General features: G+C 43.0%; 1 protein-coding gene across 1 annotated transcript in view; it reads left to right on the top strand.

Annotated features, from left to right (window-relative positions):
* Nucleotides 1-27,150, top strand: part of LOC124008204 (ephrin-B2-like) — a 141,652-nt gene extending 114,502 nt beyond the window's left edge. The window contains exons 3-5 of the mRNA XM_046319313.1: nt 15,542-15,634; nt 19,723-19,794; nt 24,003-27,150. Coding sequence (XP_046175269.1) covers nt 15,542-15,634; nt 19,723-19,794; nt 24,003-24,454 — 617 coding nt within the window. The 3' untranslated portion in view covers nt 24,455-27,150. The remainder of the gene's footprint in view (nt 1-15,541; nt 15,635-19,722; nt 19,795-24,002) is intronic.
* Nucleotides 27,151-27,500: the final 350 nt, after the last annotated feature.

Genomic DNA, 27,500 nt, shown 5'->3' with positions numbered 1-27,500 from the left:
CAGGTCGCACAAGCAAGCAATGATCACGATGGTGCTGTTGTTTTACCTGCATGCTTTGTGTGTAACCCGCACACCTTGTACTTACGACGGTTTTCAGGAACACATTGAAAAGTTAGTTGATCAGTTGGCACAAATCTGGAGTAAAATGACATGAAGAAAATTGCATTGACAGAGGAGGGGGGCGTACTGAATGAATGAATAAGTAAAAGGGTAGAATTGTCTCTGTATCTTCTGACAGTGATACTGTTACACACAAGTGTCCAGGTCAGCAGTTTACACAGACTTCAGCCAAATGAAATACCTTCCATAGCTAATTATACCTAGCTAGCTAGCTCGCTACCTTCCTTTTGCTTCTCATCCTACTGGTGTAAGCTAGCTGTCTACAGCTGCTAGCCTTTTACTAGCTAGCTGCTACTATTGGACAGCATCCGAGTTGCACCCAGATTTAGAACTCTGAGATTCAGCTGAAGAAGATGTGCAGGAAAGGGGTACCTGTCTCCTCCCCTTCATCTACGCTGATTGAAGTGGATTTAACATGTGACATAAGGGATCACAGCTTTCACCTGGATTCACCTGGTCAGCATGTCATGGAATGAACGGGTGTCCTTGATGTTTTGTACACTCAGTGTATGATGGTAGGGAGCTTCAACCAAAGCATACGATAGTCACACCATCTGGCGTAACTATAATTAGTATTAGCATTACAATTTCCTTTCTATCTCCCCACACTGTAAGTCAGCCTAATGGATGAGAAACACATCACCATACCATAGAGCTCTGGATAAGAGCGTCTGCTAAATGAATGGGTAGCCAACTAGATTCAGCCACCGGATGATTTTTATCAGAGTGGATGGTCAGGGGGCCAGAACATAATTATAATAATTTGTACACTGCAAATTGACCACAGCTAAGCCCCAAAATAAATTGTGTATGAAAATAATAATGATTTACTACCTTGATTACATTGATTACTATCATGTCTCTTTTTTGTGCACGTGTGTGTGTGTGTGTGTGTGTGTGTGTGTGTGTGTGTGTGTGTGTGTGTGTGTGTGTGTGTGTGTGTGTGTGTGTGTGTGTGTGTGTGTGTGTGTGTGTGTGTGTGTGTGTGTGTAAGTGTGTGTGTGTGTGTGCCTAAGTGTGTGTGTGTATGTGTGTGTGTGTGTGTGTGTGTATGTGCCTAAGTGTGTGTGTGTGTGGCGAAGATCAGGTGTGTCCCTGACATCCAACAAGCTCTCACAGTCTCACTGCGGAACCTGATGTTTGTCCCTAAACATCACATTTCGAAGGTTACGTTTAGTTATTCATTCTGAATTGTTAAGGTACAGGTTAAGGTTTGGGATAGGGTTAAAACAACAAGAAGAGGAAACAGCTGCCTAGCATTGGGATTGAACACGCGGCCGCCGTTGTTTGCGGTTTACCCCAAGCCTACTTAATCGTAGTAGCTCTCCTGGTTGTCCTTAGTGGCCGGCTTTTAAGTCATCTGCCGATGTCCTGCTTACCTGGACGGACGTCGAATTTTGCAGTGGATCTTGAGCGACCTGACAGTGACAAGCCCTCCGCACTGGGAGGACCCTGTGGCCCTGAGGTCTAGATGCTCGGTGTGTCAATGTTTAAGGTTAATAGGATGGGATTCCACACATCCCACCCCCCAGGACAGAGACATGTAGAGAGGGAGGGGGGAGACACAGGGAGAAAAGAGGAAGAGGTGAGAGGGTTGGGGGTTGACGGTAATTCTGTCCGATAGATGAAAAGTGAATAACTGCGGAGAATTAGAATGTCATTGAGCACAGAGGGGAGATCAACCACACGCAAGGCAAGCAGAGATACTGAGATCATTCCCCCTGACACAAAGGAGTGTGTGTGTGTCCATGTCTGTGTGTGTGTGTTTCTGTCTGTTTGGCTCGTAATAGTGGAGATAGGAGACTTTGGGAGATACCATAGCCTATGTGTCTGTATGTGGTGTGTGACTGCATATGTATATACGCGTGTGTGTCTCAGTGTGTGTGTGTGTGTCCAGCATGTGATCTTTAACCTGTCATTACTCTGCATACTATGTCCTGTTATGAATACACGCACACGCACACACACATTTTGTTATTTTATTATCATTGGGACCTAAAATTTATTTCCAATCAAAATGATATTTTCCATAAACCTTAACCCTAAACCTAACCAAGGCTAAAATAGCCCTTGTCCTCATGGGGACGTGGGAGATCCCAAGTCCCATGAGGGAGAATTTTCCTTGTCTCCACAAGGACAGAAGAACCAACACACACACACACACACACACACACACACACACACACACACACACACACACACACACACACACACACACACACACACACACACACACACACACACACACACACACACACACACACACACACACACACACACACACACACACACACACACACACACACACACACACGGTGGTACTGCAACCCCGTAAACAACCTTCCAGTGTTTGCTACAATGGAAAAATGAGGTTTCTCAATTTTCTCCATCGAAAACAGCTTAGGAAATCCTCATGCCATGTTGGAACTAATCTTCCTTGTGTATTTCTATATTTCCAGCTTGGCGGAATGCATGCAGAGAAAGAGTGTCACAGCTAGATCTTGGGTTATGGATCAAAAGAATGCTTTTCCAGGGTGAAAACACATGCCGTACACGAGAAGGCCTTTCTCTTTGACTACACAGCTTAGTGCGTTGAAGTCAGCTGTCAGGGAAAGGGTTGTGATACCTTCGTTAATGCGTCACACAGAGGTTCTAAAAGTGTTCCGTGTGGATTATAAAGGGTTCTAGAGTTACAGGAAATATGAAGTATGATCCTAGATTTTAAAGAGTTGGCAAGAAGAGACATTATGCATCCCTAACATAAGTCTTTCTCAAGTGTGTGTGTGTGTGTGGTGTGTGTGGTGTGTGTGCGTGCGTGTGTGTGTGTGTGTGTGTGTGTGTGTGTGTGTGTGTGTGTGTGTGTGTGTGTGTGTGTGTGTGTGTGTGTGTGTGTGTGTGTGTGTGTGTGTGTGTGTGTGTGTGTGTGTGTGTGTGTGTGTGTGTGTGTGTGTGTGTGTCGAGGAAGGGGGAGATAGTAGTTAAAGCTTCATCATTTGTCTGACATGTAGATAAACCGTAACCCAGTGGAGCAGGAGGCCTACAAATAAGTACAGGAACCGACTGTACATTTTTTCTTTTGACAGAAAAGTAGTAGGTCCAGCAATCACCTACTGTATAGTAATGTAGTTTTGTTGATTTCATTATTCTTAGGACAACATGTGTGAATACACACGCACACACACACATGCGTGCGCTCCTTCCTCGGCATGTGTATGAGACAAGCTTTGTTATAACATACTCCGGAGACAAAACACCTGGAACTAAGAGATACCAATGGATTCACGTTTACTTATACAGATTGAAGCCTGTCACACACACACACACACGCACGCACGCACACACACACACACACACACACACACACACACACACACACACACACACACACACACACACACACACACACACACACACACACACACACACACACACACACACACACACACACACACACACACACACACACACACACACACACACCATCGGTCCTTACTTAATGTGTGTCTCAGGAACCATACACCCACTCACATTGTCATGTGTGTGTATGTGTGTGTGTCCTATCACGTTCATTACTCTAGACAACAACGGCGCGTCACACATACGCCGTCACAAACACCAGCGGCGAGCGTGGGAGAGGTACACACACAGCCATCCACACGCAGCCAGCACGCTCGTTTTGGCTCAGATCCCTTCTCTTTGTAACCTCACTTTGCTTGTTTGTTTCTTCTTTTTGACCTTTAATCTGCTCTTTTGCTCTGTACCTCGGCCTTCTGATGATCTTTTACTTTAATCTGTGTGCTCTCTGACAACTTGCAATGTGTATATACTGTATTCTACTTTATTTTAGTCAATGCCACTCTGACTTTGCTCCTCATAATATTTATATATTCCATTCTTTTACCTTTAGATTTGTATGTTTTGTTGTGAATTGTTAGATTTTACTGCACTGTTGGAGCTAGGAAAAGCATTTCACTACACCCGCAATAACATCTGCTAAATATGTGTATGCGACCAATACAATTTAATTTAATTTGATGCTTCTCCAACTGGGTTCCAGCGCCATATGCAGACTGTATTAGACTATTAAACTGTATTCAGACTGTATTCAGACTGTATTCAGACTGTATTCGACTATTCAACTGTATTCAGACTGTATTCAGACTGTATTCGACTATTAGACTGTATTCAGACTGTATTCAGACTGTATTTAGACTGTATTCAGACTGTATTCGACTATTAAACTGTATTCAGACTGTATTCAGACTGTATTTGACTATTAAACTCTATTCAGACTGTATTCAGACTGTATTACACTGTATTAGAGTATTAGACTGTATTCAGACTGTATTCAGACTGTATTACACTGTATTAGAGTATTAGACTGTATTCAGACTGTATTTAGACTGTATTCAGACTGTATTCAAACTGTATTAGACTGTATTTGACTATTAAACTGTATTCAGACTGTATTAGACTGTATTCAGACTGTATTCAGACTGTATTCAGACTGTATTACACTGTATTTGACTATTAAACTGTATTCAGACTGTATTCAGACTGTATTCGACTATTAAACTGTATTCAGACTGTATTCAGACTGTATTCAGACTGTATTACACTGTATTTGACTATTAAACTGTATTCAGACTGTATTCAGACTGTATTCAGACTGTATTCGACTATTAAACTGTATTCAGACTGTATTACACTGTATTTGACTATTAAACTGTATTCAGACTGTATTCAGACTGTATTCAGACTGTATTACACTGTATTAGACTATTAGACTGTATTAAACTGTATTCAGACTGTATTCAGACTGTATTCTGACTGTATTCAGACTGTATTCAGATTCTGACTGTATTCAGACTGTATTCAGACTGTATTACACTGTATTTGACTATTAAACTGTATTCAGACTGTATTCAGACTGTATTCAAACTGTATTCAGACTGTATTCAGACTGTATTACACTGTATTAGACTATTAGACTGTATTAAACTGTATTCAGACTGTATTCAGACTGTATTCTGACTGTATTCAGACTGTATTACACTTTATTTGACTATTAAACTGTATTCAGACTGTATTCAGACTGTATTCAGACTGTATTCAACTATTAAACTGTATTCAGACTGTATTCAGACTGTATTACACTGTATTACACTGTATTAGACTATTAGACTGTATTAAACTGTATTCAGACTGTATTCAGACTGTATTCTGACTGTATTCAGACTGTATTACACTGTCTTTGACTATTAAACTGTATTCAGACTGTATTCAGCCTGTATTCAGACTGTATTGAGACTATATTACACTGTATTAGACTATTAGACTGTATTAAACTGTATTCAGACTGTATTACACTGTATTAGACTATTAGACTGTATTCAGACTGTATTCAGACTGTATTACACTGTATTAGACTATTAGACTGTATTCAGACTGTATTCAGACTGTATTACACTGTATTAGACTATTAGACTGTATTCAGACTGTATTCAGTCTGTATTACACTGTATTAGACTATTAGACTGTATTCAGACTGTATTACACTGTATTAGACTATCAGACTGTATTCAGACTGTATTCAGACTGTATTCAGACTGTATTACACTGTATTAGACTATTAGACTGTATTCAGACTGTATTCAGACTGTATTCAGACTGTATTCAGACTGTATTACACTGTATTAGACTATCAGACTGTATTCAGACTATATTCAGACTGTATTACACTGTATTAGACTATTAGACTGTATTCAGACTGTATTAACTGTATTAGACTATTAGACTGTATTCAGACTGTATCAGACTGTTCAGACTGTATTCACTGTACTGTATTCAGACTGTATTAGACAGTATTCAGACAGTATTCGGACTGTATTCAGACTGTATTCAGACTGTATTCAGACTGTATTACTGTATTAGACTATTAGACTGTATTCAGACTGTATTCAGACTGTATTAAACTGTATTAGACTATTAGACTGTATTCAGACTGTATTAAACTGTATTAGAGTATTAGACTGTATTCAGACTGTATTCAAACTGTATTAGACTGTATTGACTAGACTGTATTAGACTGTATTAGACTGTATTCAGACTGTATTCAGACTGTATTCAGACTGTATTCAGACTGTATTACACTGTCTTTGACTATTAAACTGTATTCAGACTGTATTCAGACTGTATTACTATTAAACTGTATTAGACTGTATTCAGACTGTATTCAGACTGTATTACACTGTATTTGACAATTAAACTGTATTCAGACTGTATTCAGACTGTATTCAGACTGTATTCGACTATTAAACTGTATTCAGACTGTATTCGACTATTAAACTGTATTCAGACTGTATTCAGACTGTATTCAGACTGTATTACACTGTATTTGACTATTAAACTGTATTCAGACTGTATTCAGACTGTATTCAGACTGTATTACACTGTATTACACTGTATTAGACTATTAGACTGTATTAAACTGTATTCAGACTGTATTCAGACTGTATTCTGACTGTATTCAGACTGTATTCTGACTGTATTCAGACTGTATTCAGACTGTATTACACTGTATTTGACTATTAAACTGTATTCAGACTGTATTCAGACTGTATTCAGACTGTATTCGACTATTAAACTGTATTCAGACTGTATTCAGACTGTATTCAGACTGTATTCAGACTGTATTACACTGTATTAGACTATTAGACTGTATTAAACTGTATTCAGACTGTATTCAGACTGTATTCTGACTGTATTCAGACTGTATTACACTGTATTTGACTATTAAACTGTATTCAGACTGTATTCAGACTGTATTCGACTATTAAACTGTATTCAGACTGTATTCAGACTGTATTACACTGTATTACACTGTATTAGACTATTAGACTGTATTAAACTGTATTCAGACTGTATTCAGACTGTATTCTGACTGTATTCAGACTGTATTCAGACTTTGACTATTAAACTGTATTCAGACTGTATTCAGACTGTATTCAGACTGTATTCAGACTATATTACACTGTATTAGACTATTAGACTGTATTCAAACTGTATTCAGACTGTATTACACTGTATTAGACTATTAGACTATTCAGACTGTATTCAGACTGTATTACACTGTATTAGACTATCAGACTGTATTCAGACTGTATTCAGACTGTATTCAGCCTGTATTCAGACTGTATTACACTGTATTAGACTATTAGACTGTATTCAGACTGTATTCAGACTGTATTCAGACTATTAGACTGTATTCAGACTGTATCAGACTGTATTCAGACTGTATTCAGACTGTATCAGACTGTATTCAGACTGTATTCAGACTGTATTAGACTGTATTCAGACTATTAGACTGTATTCAGACTGTATTCAGACTGTATTCAGACTGTATTACACTGTATTAGACTATTAGACTGTATTCAGACTGTATTCAGACTGTATTCAGACTGTATTCAGACTGTATTCGACTATTAGACTGTATTCAGACTGTATTCAGACTGTATTTGACTATTAGACTGTATTCAGACTGTATTCAGACTGTATTACACTGTATTGTATTAGACTGTATTCAGACTGTATTCAGACTGTATTACACTGTATTAGAGTATTAGACTGTATTCAGACTGTATTTAGACTGTATTCAGACTGTATTCAAACTGTATTAGACTGTATTTGACTATTAAACTGTATTCAGACTGTATTAGACTGTATTCAGACTGTATTCAGACTGTATTCAGACTGTATTTGACTATTAGACTGTATTCAGACTGTATTCAGACTGTATTTGACTATTAAACTGTATTCAGACTGTATTCAGACTGTATTCAGACTGTATTCGACTATTAAACTGTATTCAGACTGTATTCAGACTGTATTCAGACTGTATTACACTGTATTTGACTATTAAACTGTATTCAGACTGTATTCAGACTGTATTCAGACTGTATTACACTGTATTTGACTATTAAACTGTATTCAGACTGTATTCAGACTGTATTCAGACTGTATTACACTCGATTTATTAAACTGTATTCAGACTGTATTCAGACTGTATTCAGACTGTATTACACTGTATTTGACTATTAAACTGTATTCAGACTGTATTCAGACTGTATTCAGACTGTATTACACTGTATTACACTGTATTAGACTATTAGACTGTATTAAACTGTATTCAGACTGTATTCAGACTGTATTCTGACTGTATTCAGACTGTATTCTGACTGTATTCAGACTGTATTCAGACTGTATTACACTGTATTTGACTATTAAACTGTATTCAGACTGTATTCAGACTGTATTCAGACTGTATTCGACTATTAAACTGTATTCAGACTGTATTCAGACTGTATTCAGACTGTATTCAGACTGTATTACACTGTATTAGACTATTAGACTGTATTAAACTGTATTCAGACTGTATTCAGACTGTATTCAGACTGTATTCTGACTGTATTCAGACTGTATTACACTTTATTTGACTATTAAACTGTATTCAGACTGTATTCAGACTGTATTCAGACTGTATTTGACTATTAAACTGTATTCAGACTGTATTCAGACTGTATTACACTGTATTACACTGTATTAGACTATTAGACTGTATTAAACTGTATTCAGACTGTATTCAGACTGTATTCTGACTGTATTCAGACTGTATTACACTGTCTTTGACTATTAAACTGTATTCAGACTGTATTCAGCCTGTATTCAGACTGTATTCAGACTATATTACACTGTATTAGACTATTAGACTGTATTAAACTGTATTCAGACTGTATTACACTGTATTAGACTATTAGACTGTATTCAGACTGTATTACACTGTATTAGACTATTAGACTGTATTCAGACTGTATTCAGACTGTATTACACTGTATTAGACTGTATTAGACTGTATTCAGACTGTATTCAGACTGTATTACACTGTATTAGACTATTAGACTGTATTCAGACTGTATTCAGACTGTATTACACTGTATTAGACTATCAGACTGTATTCAGACTGTATTCAGACTGTATTCAGACTGTATTACACTGTATTAGACTATTAGACTGTATTCAGACTGTATTCAGACTGTATTCAGACTGTATTCAGACTGTATTAGACTGTATTCAGACTGTATTAGACTGTATTAGACTGTATTAGACTGTATTCAGACTGTATTCAGACTGTATTCAGACTGTATTCAGACTGTATCAGACTGTATCAGACTGTATTAGACAGTATTCAGACAGTATTCAGACTGTATTCAGACTGTATTCAGACTGTATTCAGACTGTATTACACTGTATTAGACTATTAGACTGTATTCAGACTGTATTCAGACTGTATTACACTGTATTAGACTATTAGACTGTATTCAGACTGTATTAGACTGTATTAGACTATCAGACTGTATTCAGACTGTATTTAAACTGTATTAGACTGTATTACACAGTATTCAGATTAGAGTATTCAGACTGATTATGATTTTCAACTGTATACCGATTATTGGAGGACTATTAAAAGTATTGCTACCGATTAATCGGCTATTAAATTTATTTATTTATTTGTAATAATGACAATTACAAAATACTGAATGAACACTTATTTTAACTTAATGTAATACATCAATAAAATCAATTTAGTCTCAAATAAATAATGGAACATGTTCAATTTGGTTTAAATAATGCAAAAACAAGGTGTTGGAGAAGAAAGTAAACGTTATAGGACTATTTCTCTCTATACCATTTGTATTTCATATACCTTTGACTATTGGATGTTCTTATAGGCACTTTAGTATTGCCAGTGTAACAGTATATATTCTTTCCTCTCCTCACTCCTACCTGGGCTCGAACCAGGAACACAACGACAACAGCCACCCTTGAAGCAGCGTTACCCATGCAGAGCAAGGGGAACAACCACTCCATTACTGTATTCAAGTCTCAGAGTGACGTTTGAAATGCTATTAGCGCGCACCCGCTAACTAGCTAGCCATTTCTCATCGGTTACACCAGCCTAATCTCGGGAGTTGATAGGCTTGAAGTCATAAACAGCTGCTGGCAAAACTCAGTAAAGTGCTGTTTGAATGAATGCTTACGAGCCTTCTGGTGCCTACCACCGCTCAGTCAGACTGCTTTATCAAATCATAGACTGAGTTATAACATAACACACAGAAATACGAGCCTTAGGTCATTAATATGGTCCAATCCGGAAACTATCATCTCGAAAACAAGACGTTTATTCTTTCAGTGTAATACGGAACCGTTCCGTATTTTATCTAACGGGTGGCATTCACTTAGTCTAAATATTCCTGTTACATTGCACAACCTTCAATGTATTTGTCATAATTACGTATTCAATTCTGGCAAATTAGGCTGTAAACTGTTGCATACACACTGACTGTGTGCAATGAACAGACAAGAGAAGTGAAACAATTTCACCTGGTTAATATTGCCTGCTAACCTGGATTTCTTTTAGCTAAATATACAGGTTTAAAAATATATACTTCTGTGTATTGATTTTAAGAAAGGCATTGATGTTTATGGTTAGGTACACATTGGAGCAACGATATGCACCGCATCGATTATATGCAATGCAGGACACGCTAGATAAACTAGTAATATCATCAAGCATGTGTAGTTAACTAGTGATTATGATTGATTGATTGTTTTTTATAAGATAAGTTTAATGCTAGCTAGCAACTTACCTTGGCTTACTGCATTCAGACGTTACAGGCAGTCTCCTCGTGGAGTGCAATGTAATCAGGTGGTTAGAGCGTTGGACTAGTTAACTGTAAGGTTGCAAGATTGAATCCCCGAGCTGACAAGGTAAAAATCTGTTGTTCTGCCCCTGAACGAGGCAATTAACCCACCGTTCCTAGGCGTCATTGAAAATAAGAATGTGTTCTTAACTGACTTGCCTAGTTAAATAAAGATTAAATAAAGGTGTAATTAATTTGGTGTCCAAAAATACCGATTTCTGATTGTTATGAAAACTTGAAATCGGCCCTAATTAATTGGCCATTCCGATTAATCGGTCAGACTCTACTTCAGATTGTATCAGACAGTATTCAGACTGTATCAGACTGTATCAGACTGTATTCAAACTGTATTAGACTGTATCAGACAGTATCATACTGTATCAGACTGTATTAAACAGTATTCAAACTGTATCAGACTGTATTAGACTGTTTCAGACTGTATTCAAACTGTATCAGACTGTATCAGACTGTATTAGATTGTATTCAGACTGTATTAGACAGTATCAGACTGTATTCAGACTGTATTACACTGTATTAGACTATCAGACTGTATTCAGACTGTATTCAGACTGTATTACACTGTGTTAGACTATTAGACTGTATTCAGACTGTATTACACTGTATTAGACTATTAGACTGTATTCAGACTGTATCAGACTGTATTAGACTGTATCAGACTGTATTAGACAGTATTCAGACTGTATTCAGACTGTATTCAGACTGTATTCAGACTGTATTCAGACTGTATCAGACAGTATTGACTGTATCAGACAGTATTCAGACTGTATCAGACAGTATTCAGACTGTATCAGACAGTATTCAGACTGTATCAGACTGTATTCAGAGTACAGTATTCAGACTGTATCAGACTGTATCAGACAGTATTCAGACTGTATTCAGACGTAATGGCTGCATCAATAGTTGTGCATTATAGATGGAGTAGGGTGCCATTTACCTGTTATACTGTATCTGGTACTGGTCTGGTCGGAGAAAGACTTGGACACACATACAGAAGCAGACACACAGGCAGACAGGCTACACACACTTATTTTAACTTAACACACACACATAAAACACACACAAACAAATAATGGAACACACACACACAAACACACACACACACACACACACAGGACTACACACACACACACACACACACACACACACACACACACACACACACACACACACACACACACATTGCACACACACACAGACACACACACACACACACACCGATACACCCACGATACACCCACGATACACACTTGTCTAAAGCTCTACTCTGGCACAGACTGTGCCGGCTGATTGAGGTTGACTGTGGTATTATTTCATTAATTCAGTTTTTCAACTTGGTCGTCTTTCCCTTCCTTCTATTTTTCGTCGGAGGAAGAGGGTGGCGTCAAATCGAGTGCTCTACAAATCCCCATCACTGCTGATCATTGTCTCAATTACTCATCCGTCGCTCCCTCCTTCTTTCCCTCCCTCTTTCCCTCCCTTGCTCCCTCCCTCCATCCCTCCCTATCTTTCCATTCCATTCCTGTTCTCTCTCCTCTCTCAGCTCATCCCAAGTTACTCTGTGTCCACTCCACCCCGAAACCGCATCGTCACATTCCTTCTTTTCTTCTCCTGCTATTTCTCGTTCTCTCTCAGGTTTTCCTGTGTTCCAAAGTGATGTGGTTAAGACTAAAGAGCATGCTACTGCTACTTTCATAATCCCTCTCTTTTATCTTTCTCTTTCCTTTGTGTTCTTTTGAACCATTACCATAAGTGACCACAGCTTAAAGTCGGTGTCTTTTCACCTCCCTTTCTCTTCCTCGCTCTCACGCTATGTCTATCACTTCTCATAGTCTACTGCCTCAGTCATGTCAGCAACAGCTTGTCATAAACGATCAGTGTCTCTCTCCTCCCTCTCTCTGCGTTCCCTTGCTCTTATGATCTCTGTGTCTTTCTTCTAGTTAAACTCCCCAAAGCGATAATTTCCCTTCTTTCTTCCCCTCAATCCTTTTCCAGCCTTTCAGTTTTTTTACCTCCATCTGTGCCCCATTCTCTCCCCTCCATTGTGTTTCTCCTCTCCTCCCATTCAGCCGGTCTCTCCTTTCAGACACCGTCTCAAGCATCTCTCCACCGTTCTCTTCGACTCTCCTCTCCATCCCTCCATCTTGATGTCCTTGCCCTCTACTGATCTCCCTGTCTCTGTATTAGATCTCAGTCTCTGTCTCTCTCTCTCTCTCTCTCTCTCTCTATTCTCTATCAGACTGTCTCTCTCCCTCTCTCCCTCTCTCTCTCCCTCTCTCTCTCTCCCTCAGACTCTCTAGACTGTCTAGACTCTCAGACTGTCTAGACTGTATCAGACTGTTTAGACTTATTAGACTTTTCACAGGCTGGCAGGAGAGACGGAGGGATGGAGAGGTGTGATGAGTTAGGCTTCTTCTTTCACACCTCTCTCTGGCTCTCCCTTGCTCCCTTATCTCCTCTCCGTCCAACACCTTAGTCTGTAGCCTCAAGCCAAAGAGAGACAAACATGGAAAGAGGGATGTATTTTTGAGGGAGGAAAGCAAAGGTCTGCCATTTGAGGCTTGAACCTGTTAAAAGAGAGGGAGGCTGAGAGGTAGAAAGACTTGGAGAGAGGAGAGAAAGAGAAGGGAAGGGTGTGCACAGGCATTTCGCTACTCCCACAATAACATCTGCTAAACACTTGTATGTGACAATATATATTTTTTTAAAGTAATAATAATAATAATAATTAAAACATAACAAATTTAAATTTGCTCTCATCCTTTCTCTTCATGCCTCCACCGTTGCCCCTCTCTTCTCTCAATAAATTATTTTAGACTCAGCCTATGGATTACATTAGTCTGTACCAATGTGTGCCATTATGTATCCTCTCTGTTCTCCCCACCTGATCACTCCCCCATCTTCTCACCTCTCTTACCCACCCCTCCCCCATCTTCTCACCTCCCTTACCCACCCCATCCCCCCATCTTTCCATTCCATTCCTGTACCCTCCCCTCCCCCATCTTCTCACCTCTTACCCACCCCTCTCCCATCTTCTCACCTCTTTTCTTACCCACCCCTCCCCCATCTTTTCCTGTGTTCCAAAGTGATCTCTTACCCACTGCCCTCCCCCATCTTCTCACCTGTTCTTTTACCCACCCCACCCCCATCTTCTCACCTTTCTCTTACCCACCCACCTCCATCTTCTCATAGTCTACTCTTACCCAGCAACCCTTGTCCCCATCTTCTCTCCTCTCTTACCCACCCCTCTCCCCCATCTTCTCACCCTCTTACCCCCCCCTCCCCCATCTTCTCACCTCCTCTTACCCACTCCCTCTCCCATCTTCTCCCTCTCCCATTACCCACCCTTTCTCCCCCATCTTCTCACCTCTCTTACCCTCTCCCCTCCATCCCCCATCTTTCACCTCCTTACCCACCCCTCCCCCATCTTCTCACTCTCTCTACCCTCCCCTCCCCCATCTTCTCACCTCTCTTACCCCCCTCTCCCATCTTCTCACCTCTCTTACCCACTCCCTCTCCCATCTTCTCACCTCTCTTACCCACCCCTCACAGGCCCCATCTTCTCACCTCTCTTACCCTCCCCTCTCCCATCTTCTCACCTCTCTTACCCACCCCTCCCCCATCTTCTCACCTCTCTTACCCACCCCTCCCCCATCTTCTAAACCTGTCTGTGACCCACCCCTCCCCCATCTTCTCACCTAAAACTCTTACCCACCCCTCCCCCATCTTTCATGCCTCTCTTACCCACCCCTCTTCCCCATCTTCTCACCTCTCTTACCCACCCCTCCCCCATCTTCTCACCTCTCTTACCCACCCCTCCCCCATCTTCTCACCTCTCTTACCCACCCCTCTCCCATCTTCTCATCTCTCTTACCCACCCCTCCCCCATCTTCTCACCTCTCTTACCCACCCCTCTCCCAGCCTGAACAGTTCTCTAATGAGCAGAGCCTGTTTGGTGGTTCTATTGGTAAACTAGGATAAAAGCATGGTGATTGCAACACCAGGGTTGTGGGTTCAAACACCAAAATGTTTACTTAACACAAGTAAATTGCTTTGGATAAAAATAATCTGCTAAATGACCACACTGCTGTACTGTTCCATTACTTATTGCAGATGTCCATTTCTACATTTTATATCACCAATCATAAACTTTGATTATCGTCCCTTCGTCATAATAATAATATCATCATCATCATCATCATCTAGTCTGGAGCTACGAGCCCATCTCTCTGTCCTCCAGTGTGTTGGTCCAGTCTACATAGTATACTTCTATATCAGGGCAGTTTATTGAAGTTAATTAGTTTGTATTAGTGACTGAGTCCACAGAGCTCAGTCAGTAGGCTGTTAAATGAGATCCTCTGGGCCGAGACCTTAGCACCTATTAAAAGCCTCCCATCTTGTAGGACTGTGACATTTCACGGCTTCTGTGTGAGTTTAATCACTACGCCTGCAAATGGCACTCATGTTTTGGTTGGGTAGAATGGTTTGGCTGTATGAATGGGAGGCATTGTGAAAGGAAGATTGGAGTTATAGTATGTGTGTGCATAAGTGCGTGTGTACATGCATTTGTTTGTGTGTGTGCACGTGCGTGTGTGTGTGTGTGAGTAACACTCCTAATGTGTTCTATGTTCTTCCCCCTCCAGCCACGTCAGATGGGACGCGCCAGGGTCTGGAGAGTATGAGGGGAGGAGTGTGTGCCACGCAGGGCATGAAAGTGGTCCTTAAAGTGGGACAGAGTGAGTACTGACACACACACGCAGTGAAAAACACACACCGACTACTATATTCTCCTCAGAGTGTATTAGTGTTGATTCGAGGCAGAGAGCTGGAGGAGAGGAGCATCCAGGATCACACAGCTCTAATGAGGCCTGTTGACTTCACTCACTAACACTCTGAACACCACTATTCTCTCTGATACTGGCTCCCTATGCCCGCTCACACCAACTAGTTCTCACAGTCTCACGTCAGAATGATGTTTAAGGTTAAGTGCAGGCATTCACGCCGAACGGTTAAGGTTAGGGTTAAAGCTCAGGAGAGTTTTAAAACAAACATCTCAAAAACAACTTTCTATCACTGGTTTCGAACCTGCAACCTTCAGAAGAGGCAGATGAGTAACCAAGTTGCCGGTGTCCATGTCATCTCCCGACGTCTCCAGACCTGGATGGACGTCGAATACTAACTTGTATCAATGGTGACCTGGCTGCTCCCAGGGTAGGGAGTAGGCTGCTATTTCTGGGTATCAACACCACTGGTGACCTGGCTGCTCCCAGGGTAGGGAGTAGGCTGCTCTTTCTGGGTATCAACACCACTGGTGACCTGGCTTCTCCCAGGGTAGGGAGTAGGGCTCTTTCTGGGTATCAACACCACTGGTGAGCTCCCAGGGTAGGGAGTAGGCTGCTCTTTCTGGGTATCAACACCACTGGTGACCTGGCTGCTCCCAGGGTAGGGAGTAGGCTGCTCTTTCTGGGAATCAACACCACTGGTGACCTGGCTGCTCCCAGGGTAGGGAGTAGGCTGCTCTTTCTGGGTATCAACACCACTGGTGACCTGGCTGCTCCCAGGGTAGGGAGTAGGCTGCTCTTTCTGGGTATCAACACCACTGGTGACCTGGCTGCTCCCAGGGTAGGGAGTAGGCTGCTCTGTCTGGGAATCAACACCACTGGTGACCTGGCTGCTCCCAGGGTAGGGAGTAGGCTGCTCTTTCTGGGTATCAACACCACTGGTGACCTGGCTGCTCCCAGGGTAGGGAGTAGGCTGCTCTTTCTGGGAATCAACACCACTGGTGCAGCTCCTGGCTCTGTATATATACCGTGGCGAGGAAAGGGTCTCTATTGGCCCTGCTAATGACTCTACTGCTGCGGTTGCCCTTGGGTGACGGAGAGAGGCCAAAGTCATACTTTCTCTTCGATACACATTATCATACTTGGTTGTAAACACACAAATAAATACAGAGGTCAGTATAATTTTACACACACATACACACACTAGGTCAGTTCTGTGTCGGTTCGATTATTCAACAATTCTCACGGTTTAGATTATTTGGGTTGAAGGCTGTAACAGCACAGAATAAAACAATGAATAAAAGTCCCTTGATGGTAGTGACTGTCCATTACGGATAATCACTTACTAACCATCATTTATTCACTTTACTTGAACATTTCAGTTGTTGTGTATATTACATTTGTTTTATTGATGACTTTATTATTTTATTCAGGTTCATCACCTCTATAGAGCTGCTGCCTATGCTGTCTGACAAAATCACTATTTTGTAGTTCTTCACGTAAAGAAGGCATACTTTTATGACTGCTGAATAGCAACTATCATACTTAAATCATGTATTTTCAGGTAGAGATGCCTCAGGAAGCAACAGCTGCTCTCACAATCATGTATTCTGACTCTTCTGTAGCAGGCGTACAAAAAACACAGACCGGACAAGTAGAAGCGCAATGGATTGTGGTCATTGTAGTTAATTACCACATTTATGTGGTAAACTATGTAGAATATTGGCCTGTTGGAAACTACAACTCCCTACTACATCGAACAATTCAGGCTGGATCTGTGCAATGTCCATATTGAGCTCACAGAAAAACTAAATGGAACTCAAATAATTGAACCAACTTCAATTAGTTTAAAAACTGATCAATAACCCACATTTCGGTTAATCGCTCAGCACTAATACACACACAAATAATAAATTTTTACCCACATAGGCATTCTCATTGAACACCCCTCCCATTCAGCCCTCGTTCCTCTACCCCACCCCACAAGCATATGTACACACACACACACACACACACACACACACACACACACACACACACACACACACACACACACACACACACACACACACACACACACACACACACACACACACACACACACACACACACACACACACACACACACACACACACACACACTCCTCATAATATAATCCACTCCCTCCTCTCTCCCACACATTTCCCCAACAGTGTTATCTGCTCTGTGTGTTGTTGTGCGTATTGTGGAAGCTCTTATCCTGAGAGGGAAGTGCTGCTGCTGTCTCTATCTCTCCATCATTCTCCACACACAGCCCACCCAGAGGAGATGCATAGCACTCCCTCTATATCTACTTTATTTCTTTCTCTCGCTCTCTCTTTCTTTCATTGCTGGTTCAATGAAAACCGCCATCATTGACTCTCTTTCACCTTTCTTGTTCTCCCCTTGCTCTCAGTTTCTCCCCTCCCTTTTTCTTTCTTTCTTTCTTTCCCTCAAGCTCTCCCTCCCTCCCTCCCTCCCTCCCTCCCTCCCTCCCTCCCTCCCTCCCTCCCTCCCTCCCTCCCTCCCTCCCTCCCGCCCTCCCTCCCTCCCTCCCTCCCCACCCATATTGTTTGCTCCTTTCACCCCCCACTCTCTCCCTCAATACCTCCCTCTCCCCCCACGCCATCCTCCTTGCCCACTCTCTCTCTCTTTCTTTCTCTCTCTCCACTCCTTTCTCTCCTCCTCACCCCATCTCTCCTTCTCTCTCTCCTCTCTTTCTCCCTCTCTCCTCTCTTTCTCCCTCTCTCCTCTCTCTCTCCCTCTCTCCTCTCTCCTCTGTCTCTTCTCTCTCTCCCCTCTCTATATCTCTCCTCTCTCTCTCGCTCCCTCTCTCTCTCCCGCTCTTTCCTCTCTCTCGTCCTCTCTCCTCTCTCTCTCTCTCCTCTCTCTCTCTCTCTCTCTCTCTCTCTCTCTCTCTCTCTCTCTCTCTCTCACTCCATCTCTCTCTCCCGCTCTCTCCTCTCTCTCTTGTCCTCTCTCCTTCTCTTCCTCTTCTCTCTGTGTTATATGTTGTGTGTCTGAAAGGTCATGTCTGCTCTGTTCGTCGTCTTAACAAACACTGTGCCACCGCATAGAGATCCCTGATGAGATGGAGCACTGCTCAGCTCTGCTCTGACACACACACACACACACACACACACACACACACACACACACACACACACACACACACACACACACACACACACACACACACACACACACACACACACACACACACACACACACACACACACACACACACACACACACACACACACACACACACACACACACACACACACTTTCTGAGAAACATACACACAGTCTCTCTCTCTTTCTCTCTCTCTCTCTCTTCTTTCCTACACACACACTAGAGTCCACCCTCAGCAGCCCCAGCAGTCATATTGATCCAAACTCCCCTCATGCCAAGTTCTGATTGGCTGTCTTTCATCAGAGGGCCCGTTGACCAATAATACCTGCCACTGTGTATGAACCTCCGTAAATGTCAGTTAGTGTAGAATTATAGCTCTGCACATAGACTGTGTGTCCGCGTGTGTGTCTGTACATTGTGCAGTCTCTGTGTACTCAGCACAATAGGGACGTTTATTATGTCCCCCTCAGTAAATCTATATGGGACTCTGTCATAGCCATGGCTAGAGGATATTAAGTGTCCTAAATGGCACCCTATTCCCTTTATAGTGCACTACTGTTGACCAGAGCCCATAGGGACGCAGCCTAGCACTTCAGTGGGCTGTTCCCTGTCTGACAGATGGGATGGTGTGGTAATTGGAGATGATGGGATTTTATTACAGTTTTATATTCATTGTGGTCATTTTACAAATGGAAACTCTTTAAGTATCCTATTTTAATCTCGTTGGATAGCTCTTTTGGAAAATGACGTTGGAAGACGATCAATATTTAGTTTCATTTAATGGGCCCCAGAGGCGTTGCATTAGCGCCACAGAGATCTTATTATTGGTGTACCTGTTTTGAGGTTGTGTTATCTTGACCGGGGTATACCCCTGTCTTTTTCTGCTAGACCCCTATGGACTGCCCCCGAAACCTGCCAAACCAGACCAAAGCGCGGGCCGCACCAACACCAGAAATACAGGTAAGAGGGGTGTGGAAGAGCTTACACACTAACACTGTCATGAGGACAAACTTCAACCAAAAAGACAAAAAAAGCGAGTGAGTAGAGAGAGGAAGGAAGCGACAGAGAATGAGGGACGGTAAAAAAAACGACAGATGGAGGATACGAGCCAGCAACATCTGTGGGGTCTCTATTAATTCCATCCCTCCATCGCTCTCATCCCTCTCTCTGTCCATCCGCTCCTTTCCTCTCCTTCCCTCAGAGCTAAGTGGCGCAGGCGAGGAACGACAGCACTAATAGCTACCCGGAGAGGGGGGAGTAGGGGGGAGACCGGGGGCGCAATTTGAAAGAGTTATTATGGTCGTTAGTTTGGGCGGCCTGGTTTCTGTTGGTCCGCGGAGAGAAGAGAGGAGAGGAAAATTATAAATCTGAGCAGAGAGAGAGAGAGGAGAGGGAGATAGAGGAGTGGAAAGAGGACAGGAGAGGAGAGGTGTGGAGGGTAGCTGATGCGTTAGGAGAGAAGAGGAAGATGAAAGGATAGGAGAGGAGAGGAGCGGGATGTTGCCTCATGGCAGGGAGCTTGTTGACCTGTTCTTTGTGTGCTGGGTTGTTCTGTCCCAGACACATAATCTGTGTCCCAAACTAAACCCTAGTCCCTATACAGTGCACTACTTTTGACCAGGGCCCATAGGGCTTTAATCAAAGGTAGTGCACTATGTAGGGAATAGGGTGCCATTTGGGATGCTGCCACGCAGGCCATTTCTCTAGTGTGAAGTGTAAATGAGAGAACTGATGAGAGTAATGGAGAAAGCACGGAAGACAGAAAAGGGGAGTGAGAAGGGAAGAAGATGGCTTTAGCTGTTGAAAGAGAAAGAGGGATAAACACTGAAAAGGGAAGAGAAGCGAGAGGGAGGGACACTAGATGGCTGTACTGTTGAATAGGAAAGAGACAGAGAGTGGGGAGGGAGGGGGAGGGAGAATGAGGGAATATGAGGATAATAGAGAGAGCTGGTGAAAGGAGTAGGAGGTAATGGAGAGAGATGTTTGGGTAATGGAGGGATGGAGGGAACGAGAGGGGAAGGGAGGGAAGAAAGCAAGAGGGGGAGAGTGGAATTGGCGACTAGTATTAGCGTTTTGCCTCTCTGTCAGTCAGTCAGTTAGTCCTGTGTACGCGGTAGGGGAGCTCGCAATAGGGGGTGATGAAAGGGCGAGCCGAGGGGGGGGATGTTATTATGTCCACAATGACCCAGAGAGAGGGAGAGCCACAGAGTGAGGGGAAGACGAGATGAGAGAAGAGAGGGAGGAGAGAGAAAATGAGTGGGGAATGTGCCAAGAATAATGATAACCCAATCCCACTGCCGCGCTTCGCATTACCACCCTAAACGCTACCAGCACCAACGTTCGCACGGGCAACACGACCACTCCTCACAGGGGGTCCCAAACCCACCAGCACCTGCTGGGCTGTAACCGTACATGCGGTCGGACCGTGTGGTTGGGACCAGGTTCCAACCAGGCAGCTTCACCTTGTGGTCTCAAGCTATAGAGACCCAGATTACTTCCCAAATTGCACCCTATTCCCTATATAGTGTGCTACTGTTGACCAGAGTCCTGCACAATGCCCTATGGGCCCTGGTCAAAAGTAGTGCACTACATAGGGAATAGGGTGCCATTTGGGACTCCGCATAAACCACCTAACCATTCGGGCTCCTTCATGTGGATAGCGCTAATGCTACGTAAACAGCGTTGTTAGGCTTAAGGGATGTAGCGCTACCTTGATCCACACACTGTAGGTTGCTGTGGCTTCAAGCCAGAGCCAGTCTCTCAGTAGGCCTCTCCACAGGCACACAGGAACATTCCAAACACTCTTATATCCAATGCCATCCACTTATTCATGTGGATAGACAGACCACATATGGTCACGGTCACATTGGCTGCATTTTTGCTGCATTCCTCCTGGTGTAGCCTTTCGTGTTCGTGCCTCTATAACTGAAGGGAGACTGTTAGTCACCTTGCTGTGGTGTAGACTGTTTATTGGCGCGTAGTATGTACATGTAAGAGGTTACACTCTGAAAAGGCACGTTGCCAAAGCCTTGGTTCCACCACCTGAGTTTTAGTACATAAAGAGTTTATAGAACATAATATTAGAACGTTGGACTTTCTTGTCGTTATTCACAAAAGTAATTTAATTACTGTACTGCATTCGTTTTGAAACACGTTACCCCCAACTAGGGATTAGCATGGGTAACCGGGATCCCAGGAAACACGTTACCCCCAACTAGGGATTAGCATGGGTAACCGGGATCCCAGGAAACACGTTACCCCCAACTAGGGATTAGCATGGGTAACCGGGATCCCAGGAAACACGTTACCCCCAACTAGGGATTAGCATGGGTAACCGGGATCCCAGGAAACACGTTACCCCCAACTAGGGATTAGCATGGGTAACCGGGATCCCAGGAAACACGTTACCCCCAACTAGGGATTAGCATGGGTAACCGGGATCCCAGGAAACACGTTACCCCCAACTAGGGATTAGCATGGGTAACCGGGATCCCAGGAAACACGTTACCCCCAACTAGGGATTAGCATGGGTAACCGGGATCCCAGGAAACACAAACATTCAATGACAGGACCCTGGAAATGACATTTTCCACAATGCCGCAATAACGGAGCAGCAAATTAGCAAAAAAATGAAATAGCCCATTATCCAAACAGGTTGTCACATAGAAGTCTTTATCCTTTTGCGTATTTACTTCACACTAAGTTGCCAGTCATTCAAGCACATGTATAATTGACACTCCCGACTGCACACGCGACCCGAATGCAGTCAATAAACCCTACAGGAGACCTTTACAGAATAGTCTATTAAATAACACGTGCCTCTTTGAGCTGTCATTGTGACTCTTCAGACAGTTTGATAGACCTATGCACAATTCACTAGATAGGCTGTCTGTTAACAATTCAGAAAGGCATGAGGGAAAATTCTATCTTCTCCTGTTCTAGAGCCTAGGCAATTTTCTGATCCAGTCCCAATCCCACCGAAACCCAAATCCTGACTACTGTCTCGCATGAAAATTTCTAACTTTATTCTGTAATTCATAGGTTGCATTATCAAAACACGTCTCTCCGCTATAACGTTTGCCCGCTCCTCTGCCCTTATGAGAGCTTCAGTAGAGAATGTATGATCAACAAACAGTAGGCTGGTGTTTTTTTATTTCGCTTGGCAAGTCACTTAAGAGCTAATTCTTACTTACAATGACAGCCTACACCGGCCAAACCTGGATGACGCTGGGCAAATTCTGTGCCGCCCAATCACGGCCGGTTGTGATACAGCCTGGATTCGAACCAGGGTGTCTGTTGTGACACCTCTAACGCTGAGATGCAGTGCCTTAGACTGCTGCACCACTCGGGAGTAGATATGGATATTTCTGAAATGGTCTTGGTCCCCGTTAAGATACGTTGATATTTAAACTATTTCCACTCTTCATCTCCCCGTTATTCATGAGCTGATCTGCTGTCTGTATAATCATCAACTAGATTTTGCCAAATATATGAGATGTTCTGTCAGTCGTTGAAGGAAGTGATCTACAAGCTTCGCAACTTTGGTCATTTGACTTTTGTTTGACTGGCGTTACAAACTTTGTATGATTGGACAGCGCCGTAGCCTCCTCGGAGTACACTCTGTGTCGAGATATAGCCTACTGCTGAAATGCACTGAATTAGTTGAGGAACATGAGAATGCTCTGAATGAATGACCTGTTTCGTAATTCACAACAATGTCATTGGTGATCAAAGAGAGAGTAACTATCTTGACTAAATATCAGTTTCATTTGCTCTGTGATCTTCACATGGTGGCACAGCACCCCTCTTATTTGGGGAGAACCCTGGCATAGTGACTTGGTTTTCAGTGCTTTAAATGGCCACTTCAAATTTTTGCAGTATTTCGTGGGATAAATATGAATGAATCCAGTATTGAAACTTGGCCTATTTCGGGAAAATATTTATCCCTACAACCAACACTGAACATATGAAATGTAAAAGGTTAGTGAAATTGAAAGAGATATTTTGGGATTTTGGCAATGAGGGCAATTATCTGCTTCCTTCAAACTGCACACAGACAAAAAGGGTATCCAGGAGTTCATGTGGCTCTGGGGAAGTAGATAAAGGGCCTCATTGACAAAATCCCAAAGTATCTTTTTAAAGTAAACATTTATTGTGTCATTTTACAGGTGGTACTGGTAACACCACTCATCCCAGGATTCCTAGCGGTGACGGCGGTGGTTCGGGAGGCACGGGTGGTGAGAACGGACCCCTTCCCCCCTCCAACGTCGCTGTCATCGCCGGCGCCGCAGGAGGCTCCGCCTTTCTCCTCCTGGTCACCGCGGTGATCTGCGTGGTGTGTTACCGGCGGCGACACGCCAAGCACTCGGAGTCCCACCACCCACCCCTGTCGCTGTCCTCCCTCACCAGCCCCAAGAGGCACGGCGGTGGGCACGGGGGCGGCCACGGGAGCGGGAATAACAACGGCTCGGAACCCAGTGACATCATCATCCCCCTGCGGACTTCGGACTCGGCGTACTGCCCTCACTATGAGAAGGTGAGCGGGGACTACGGCCACCCCGTCTACATCGTCCAGGAGATGCCCCCCCAGAGCCCAGCCAACATCTACTATAAAGTATGAAGGTCGTCACCATGACAACCTACAGTACCACCAACTACCACCCTTCCCTGTTCTATACAGTACAGTACCACCTACAACCTACCAACAATATACCCTGTTCTATACAGTACAGTACCACCTACAACCTACCTACAATATACCCTGTTCTATACAGTACAGTACCACCTACAACCTACCTACAATATACCCTGTTCTATACAGTATAGTACCACCTACAACCTACCTACAACATACCCTGTTCTATACAGTACAGTACCACCTACAACCTATCTACAATATACCCTGTTCTATACAGTACAGTACCACCTACATCCTACCTACAATATACCCTGTTCTATACAGTACAGTACCACCTACAACCTACCTACAATACACCCTGTTCTATACAGTACAGTACCACCTACAACCTACCTACAATATACCCTGTTCTATACAGTACAGTACCACCTACATCCTACCTACAATATACCCTGTTCTATACAGTACAGTACCACCTACAACCTACCTACAACGGTCCCTCAATGACTTACTCCAAAAGCAGATGTTTAGGGCACTATACAGCATATGAACTGCCCTATCCAACCCCAGCCACAGCCACAGCCACAAGTGTGTGTGTCTAGCTTACTGAAGAGGCCATCCTTCACGCCCACCACTCTTCACTCAACTGTGTCACTAAGCCAAGTGAAGGTTTAGTATATAACCCCCCTACTGCCCCCCCCCCCTCCTGGGCCCTTTAAATAGGACAGCAATGACAAGTACTCTGGGCTACGACCCCTTTCTTTCTCACAGCGAATCGAAACCCCCCATCCAGAGCTGAAGAGAAGAGTCCCGCCCTATACACCATGAGGACAAGTGTGAGAGAACACACACCAAGCTAGTGTGAGAGAACACACACTAGTAACGCCACAGCATGGCCTTATGGGACTCGGACCCTAGAAAACCTACAGTCCAACTACCAACCAACCAGAGAACTCTGTCTGTATCTCCAGTGCTGTGCTATAGCAGACCTATCGAGACTGGCCCCTGACTGGCCCTTGACTGGCCCCTGAGACAGACTGTGTCCCCTAATGTTAGTTTGTTTGTTTGTGTGTGTATGGTTTCTCATTGGACCAGGGGCCTCTGACTCTCTCGCCACGTGATCAGGCTCAGGTGCCAGAGGTCAGACCAATTGAGTCTTAGTGACATTCAGATTCTTGTATATTTTAATAACGTGTGTATGTGTGTGCTTGTGTATGTGGGACTCTAGGATAATAATTATGACACTGCTACACGTACAGGTGTGTGTGCAGTTAGTGTGCTTTAGTACAGCGAGTATGTGTGTGTGTTTTGTGTGTCAGTGTGTGTGTGTGTGTGTGTGTGTATGCCTGTATTTCTCTGTGTATACACTACGTGCGAGAGAACGTGCGTGTGTGTTTGTTCTTTAGACTTGTCTTAAAAACCAAAACTCAAAAAAGTGAGCGAATATAGGAAGAAAGTGAGATTTTTTTATCGCTATCAACACTTATAGATGATATATATATATGAATATCCAGTAAGTAATTTTTAGACGTCTTGTTTTCTATTGTTTTTCATTTTTATTCCTCCACTGTTACGGCTAGATATTGTTTATCTGCTGGTTTATTTTTTAGAAACATGACCTTATTTCCTTCCCCTTTGAGTTGTAAATTAATTGAATCCCTTTGTTTTTCTTTTCCTGGCGAACTGAGGTCTCTCCCTCTCTCTCTCATCGCCTCCTCCCTCCCTTCCTCCCTCCCTGTCTCCCTCTGGGCCTCCCACCCCTATGTATATTTTTATAGTTCTTGTAATATGCTGTAGTTTTGAAGTTTAGACCTCGTTTGTGGAAGTTGTTGAGGTAGAAACCATCTATGAACGTTTTTTTTTTCAAATTGTTTTTGAACAACACAAGAAAAAGCAAGGGGGAAAATAAACGAGGGAAGGTTCCAAAATAAATGAAATGAAAAGCAAGAAGGTGAACCGGAGTCACTGTCTAGGGAGAAAAGAGAGTGACTAAAAACAGAACTTCTGTTAAAAGACAGAGAGAAAAAACTGAAGAAGGACTTACACACTAAGAAAGAAAAAGAATGCGAGAACAGATGGAAGAAGAGGAGGAGGATAGGAGTTGAATTGAGGGATGAGAGAAGGATCCCTGGGAAGGATAGAGAGCGTGAAGCGATGACTGCGGCGAAGGATAGGAGTCTTTCCTTTAATGGAGTGCTGCGAAGGAGTGATGAACCCTAGGAGGAGGGAGGAGAGGAACGGACACGCAACTGAAATGGATTTCAGGGGGGAAACCTCACTGTGGAATAAGGAGGAGAGATTTAATCTCCCCCCCCCCACACACACACACACACACACACACACACACACACACACACACACACACACACACACACACACACACACACACACACACACACACACACACACACACACACACACACACACACACACACACACACAAACACACACTGACAGATAGACAGACATACTCCCCTTTTACCTCACAACAGCTTTATATTTGAGACACACACTATTTAAGCTGATTATAATGATAGACACTCTCTCTGCAGACACACTGATCCCTCTCACATTCTCTTTCACTGTCACACACACACACACACACACACACACACACACACACACACACACACACACACACACACACACACACACACACACACACACACACACACACACACACACACACACACACATACATACATACATACATACATACATACATACATACATACATACATACATACATACATACATACATACATACATACATACATACATACATACAAAAGAATACGCTGATTTTACACACATACTGAGGACAAATACATACTGATTGCATTCAACACCACTACATCTCTGCCTCGCACACACACACACACACACGCACACACACACACACACACACACACACACACACACTGACTGCTCTCATGTGGCTCCCTATTTTTCACACAGTCCTGGCTTTCTACCCATGATTAAGTCAACCTCTGTGTGTGACGGAAGGATGAAAAGAGGTTTTGTGTGT

Source organism: Oncorhynchus gorbuscha, linkage group LG21, assembly GCF_021184085.1.
Source record: "Oncorhynchus gorbuscha isolate QuinsamMale2020 ecotype Even-year linkage group LG21, OgorEven_v1.0, whole genome shotgun sequence".
NCBI lineage: Eukaryota > Metazoa > Chordata > Actinopteri > Salmoniformes > Salmonidae > Oncorhynchus > Oncorhynchus gorbuscha.
The sequence above is the reverse complement of the archived record's forward strand: the minus strand, read 5'-3'. Positions and strand labels throughout refer to the sequence as shown.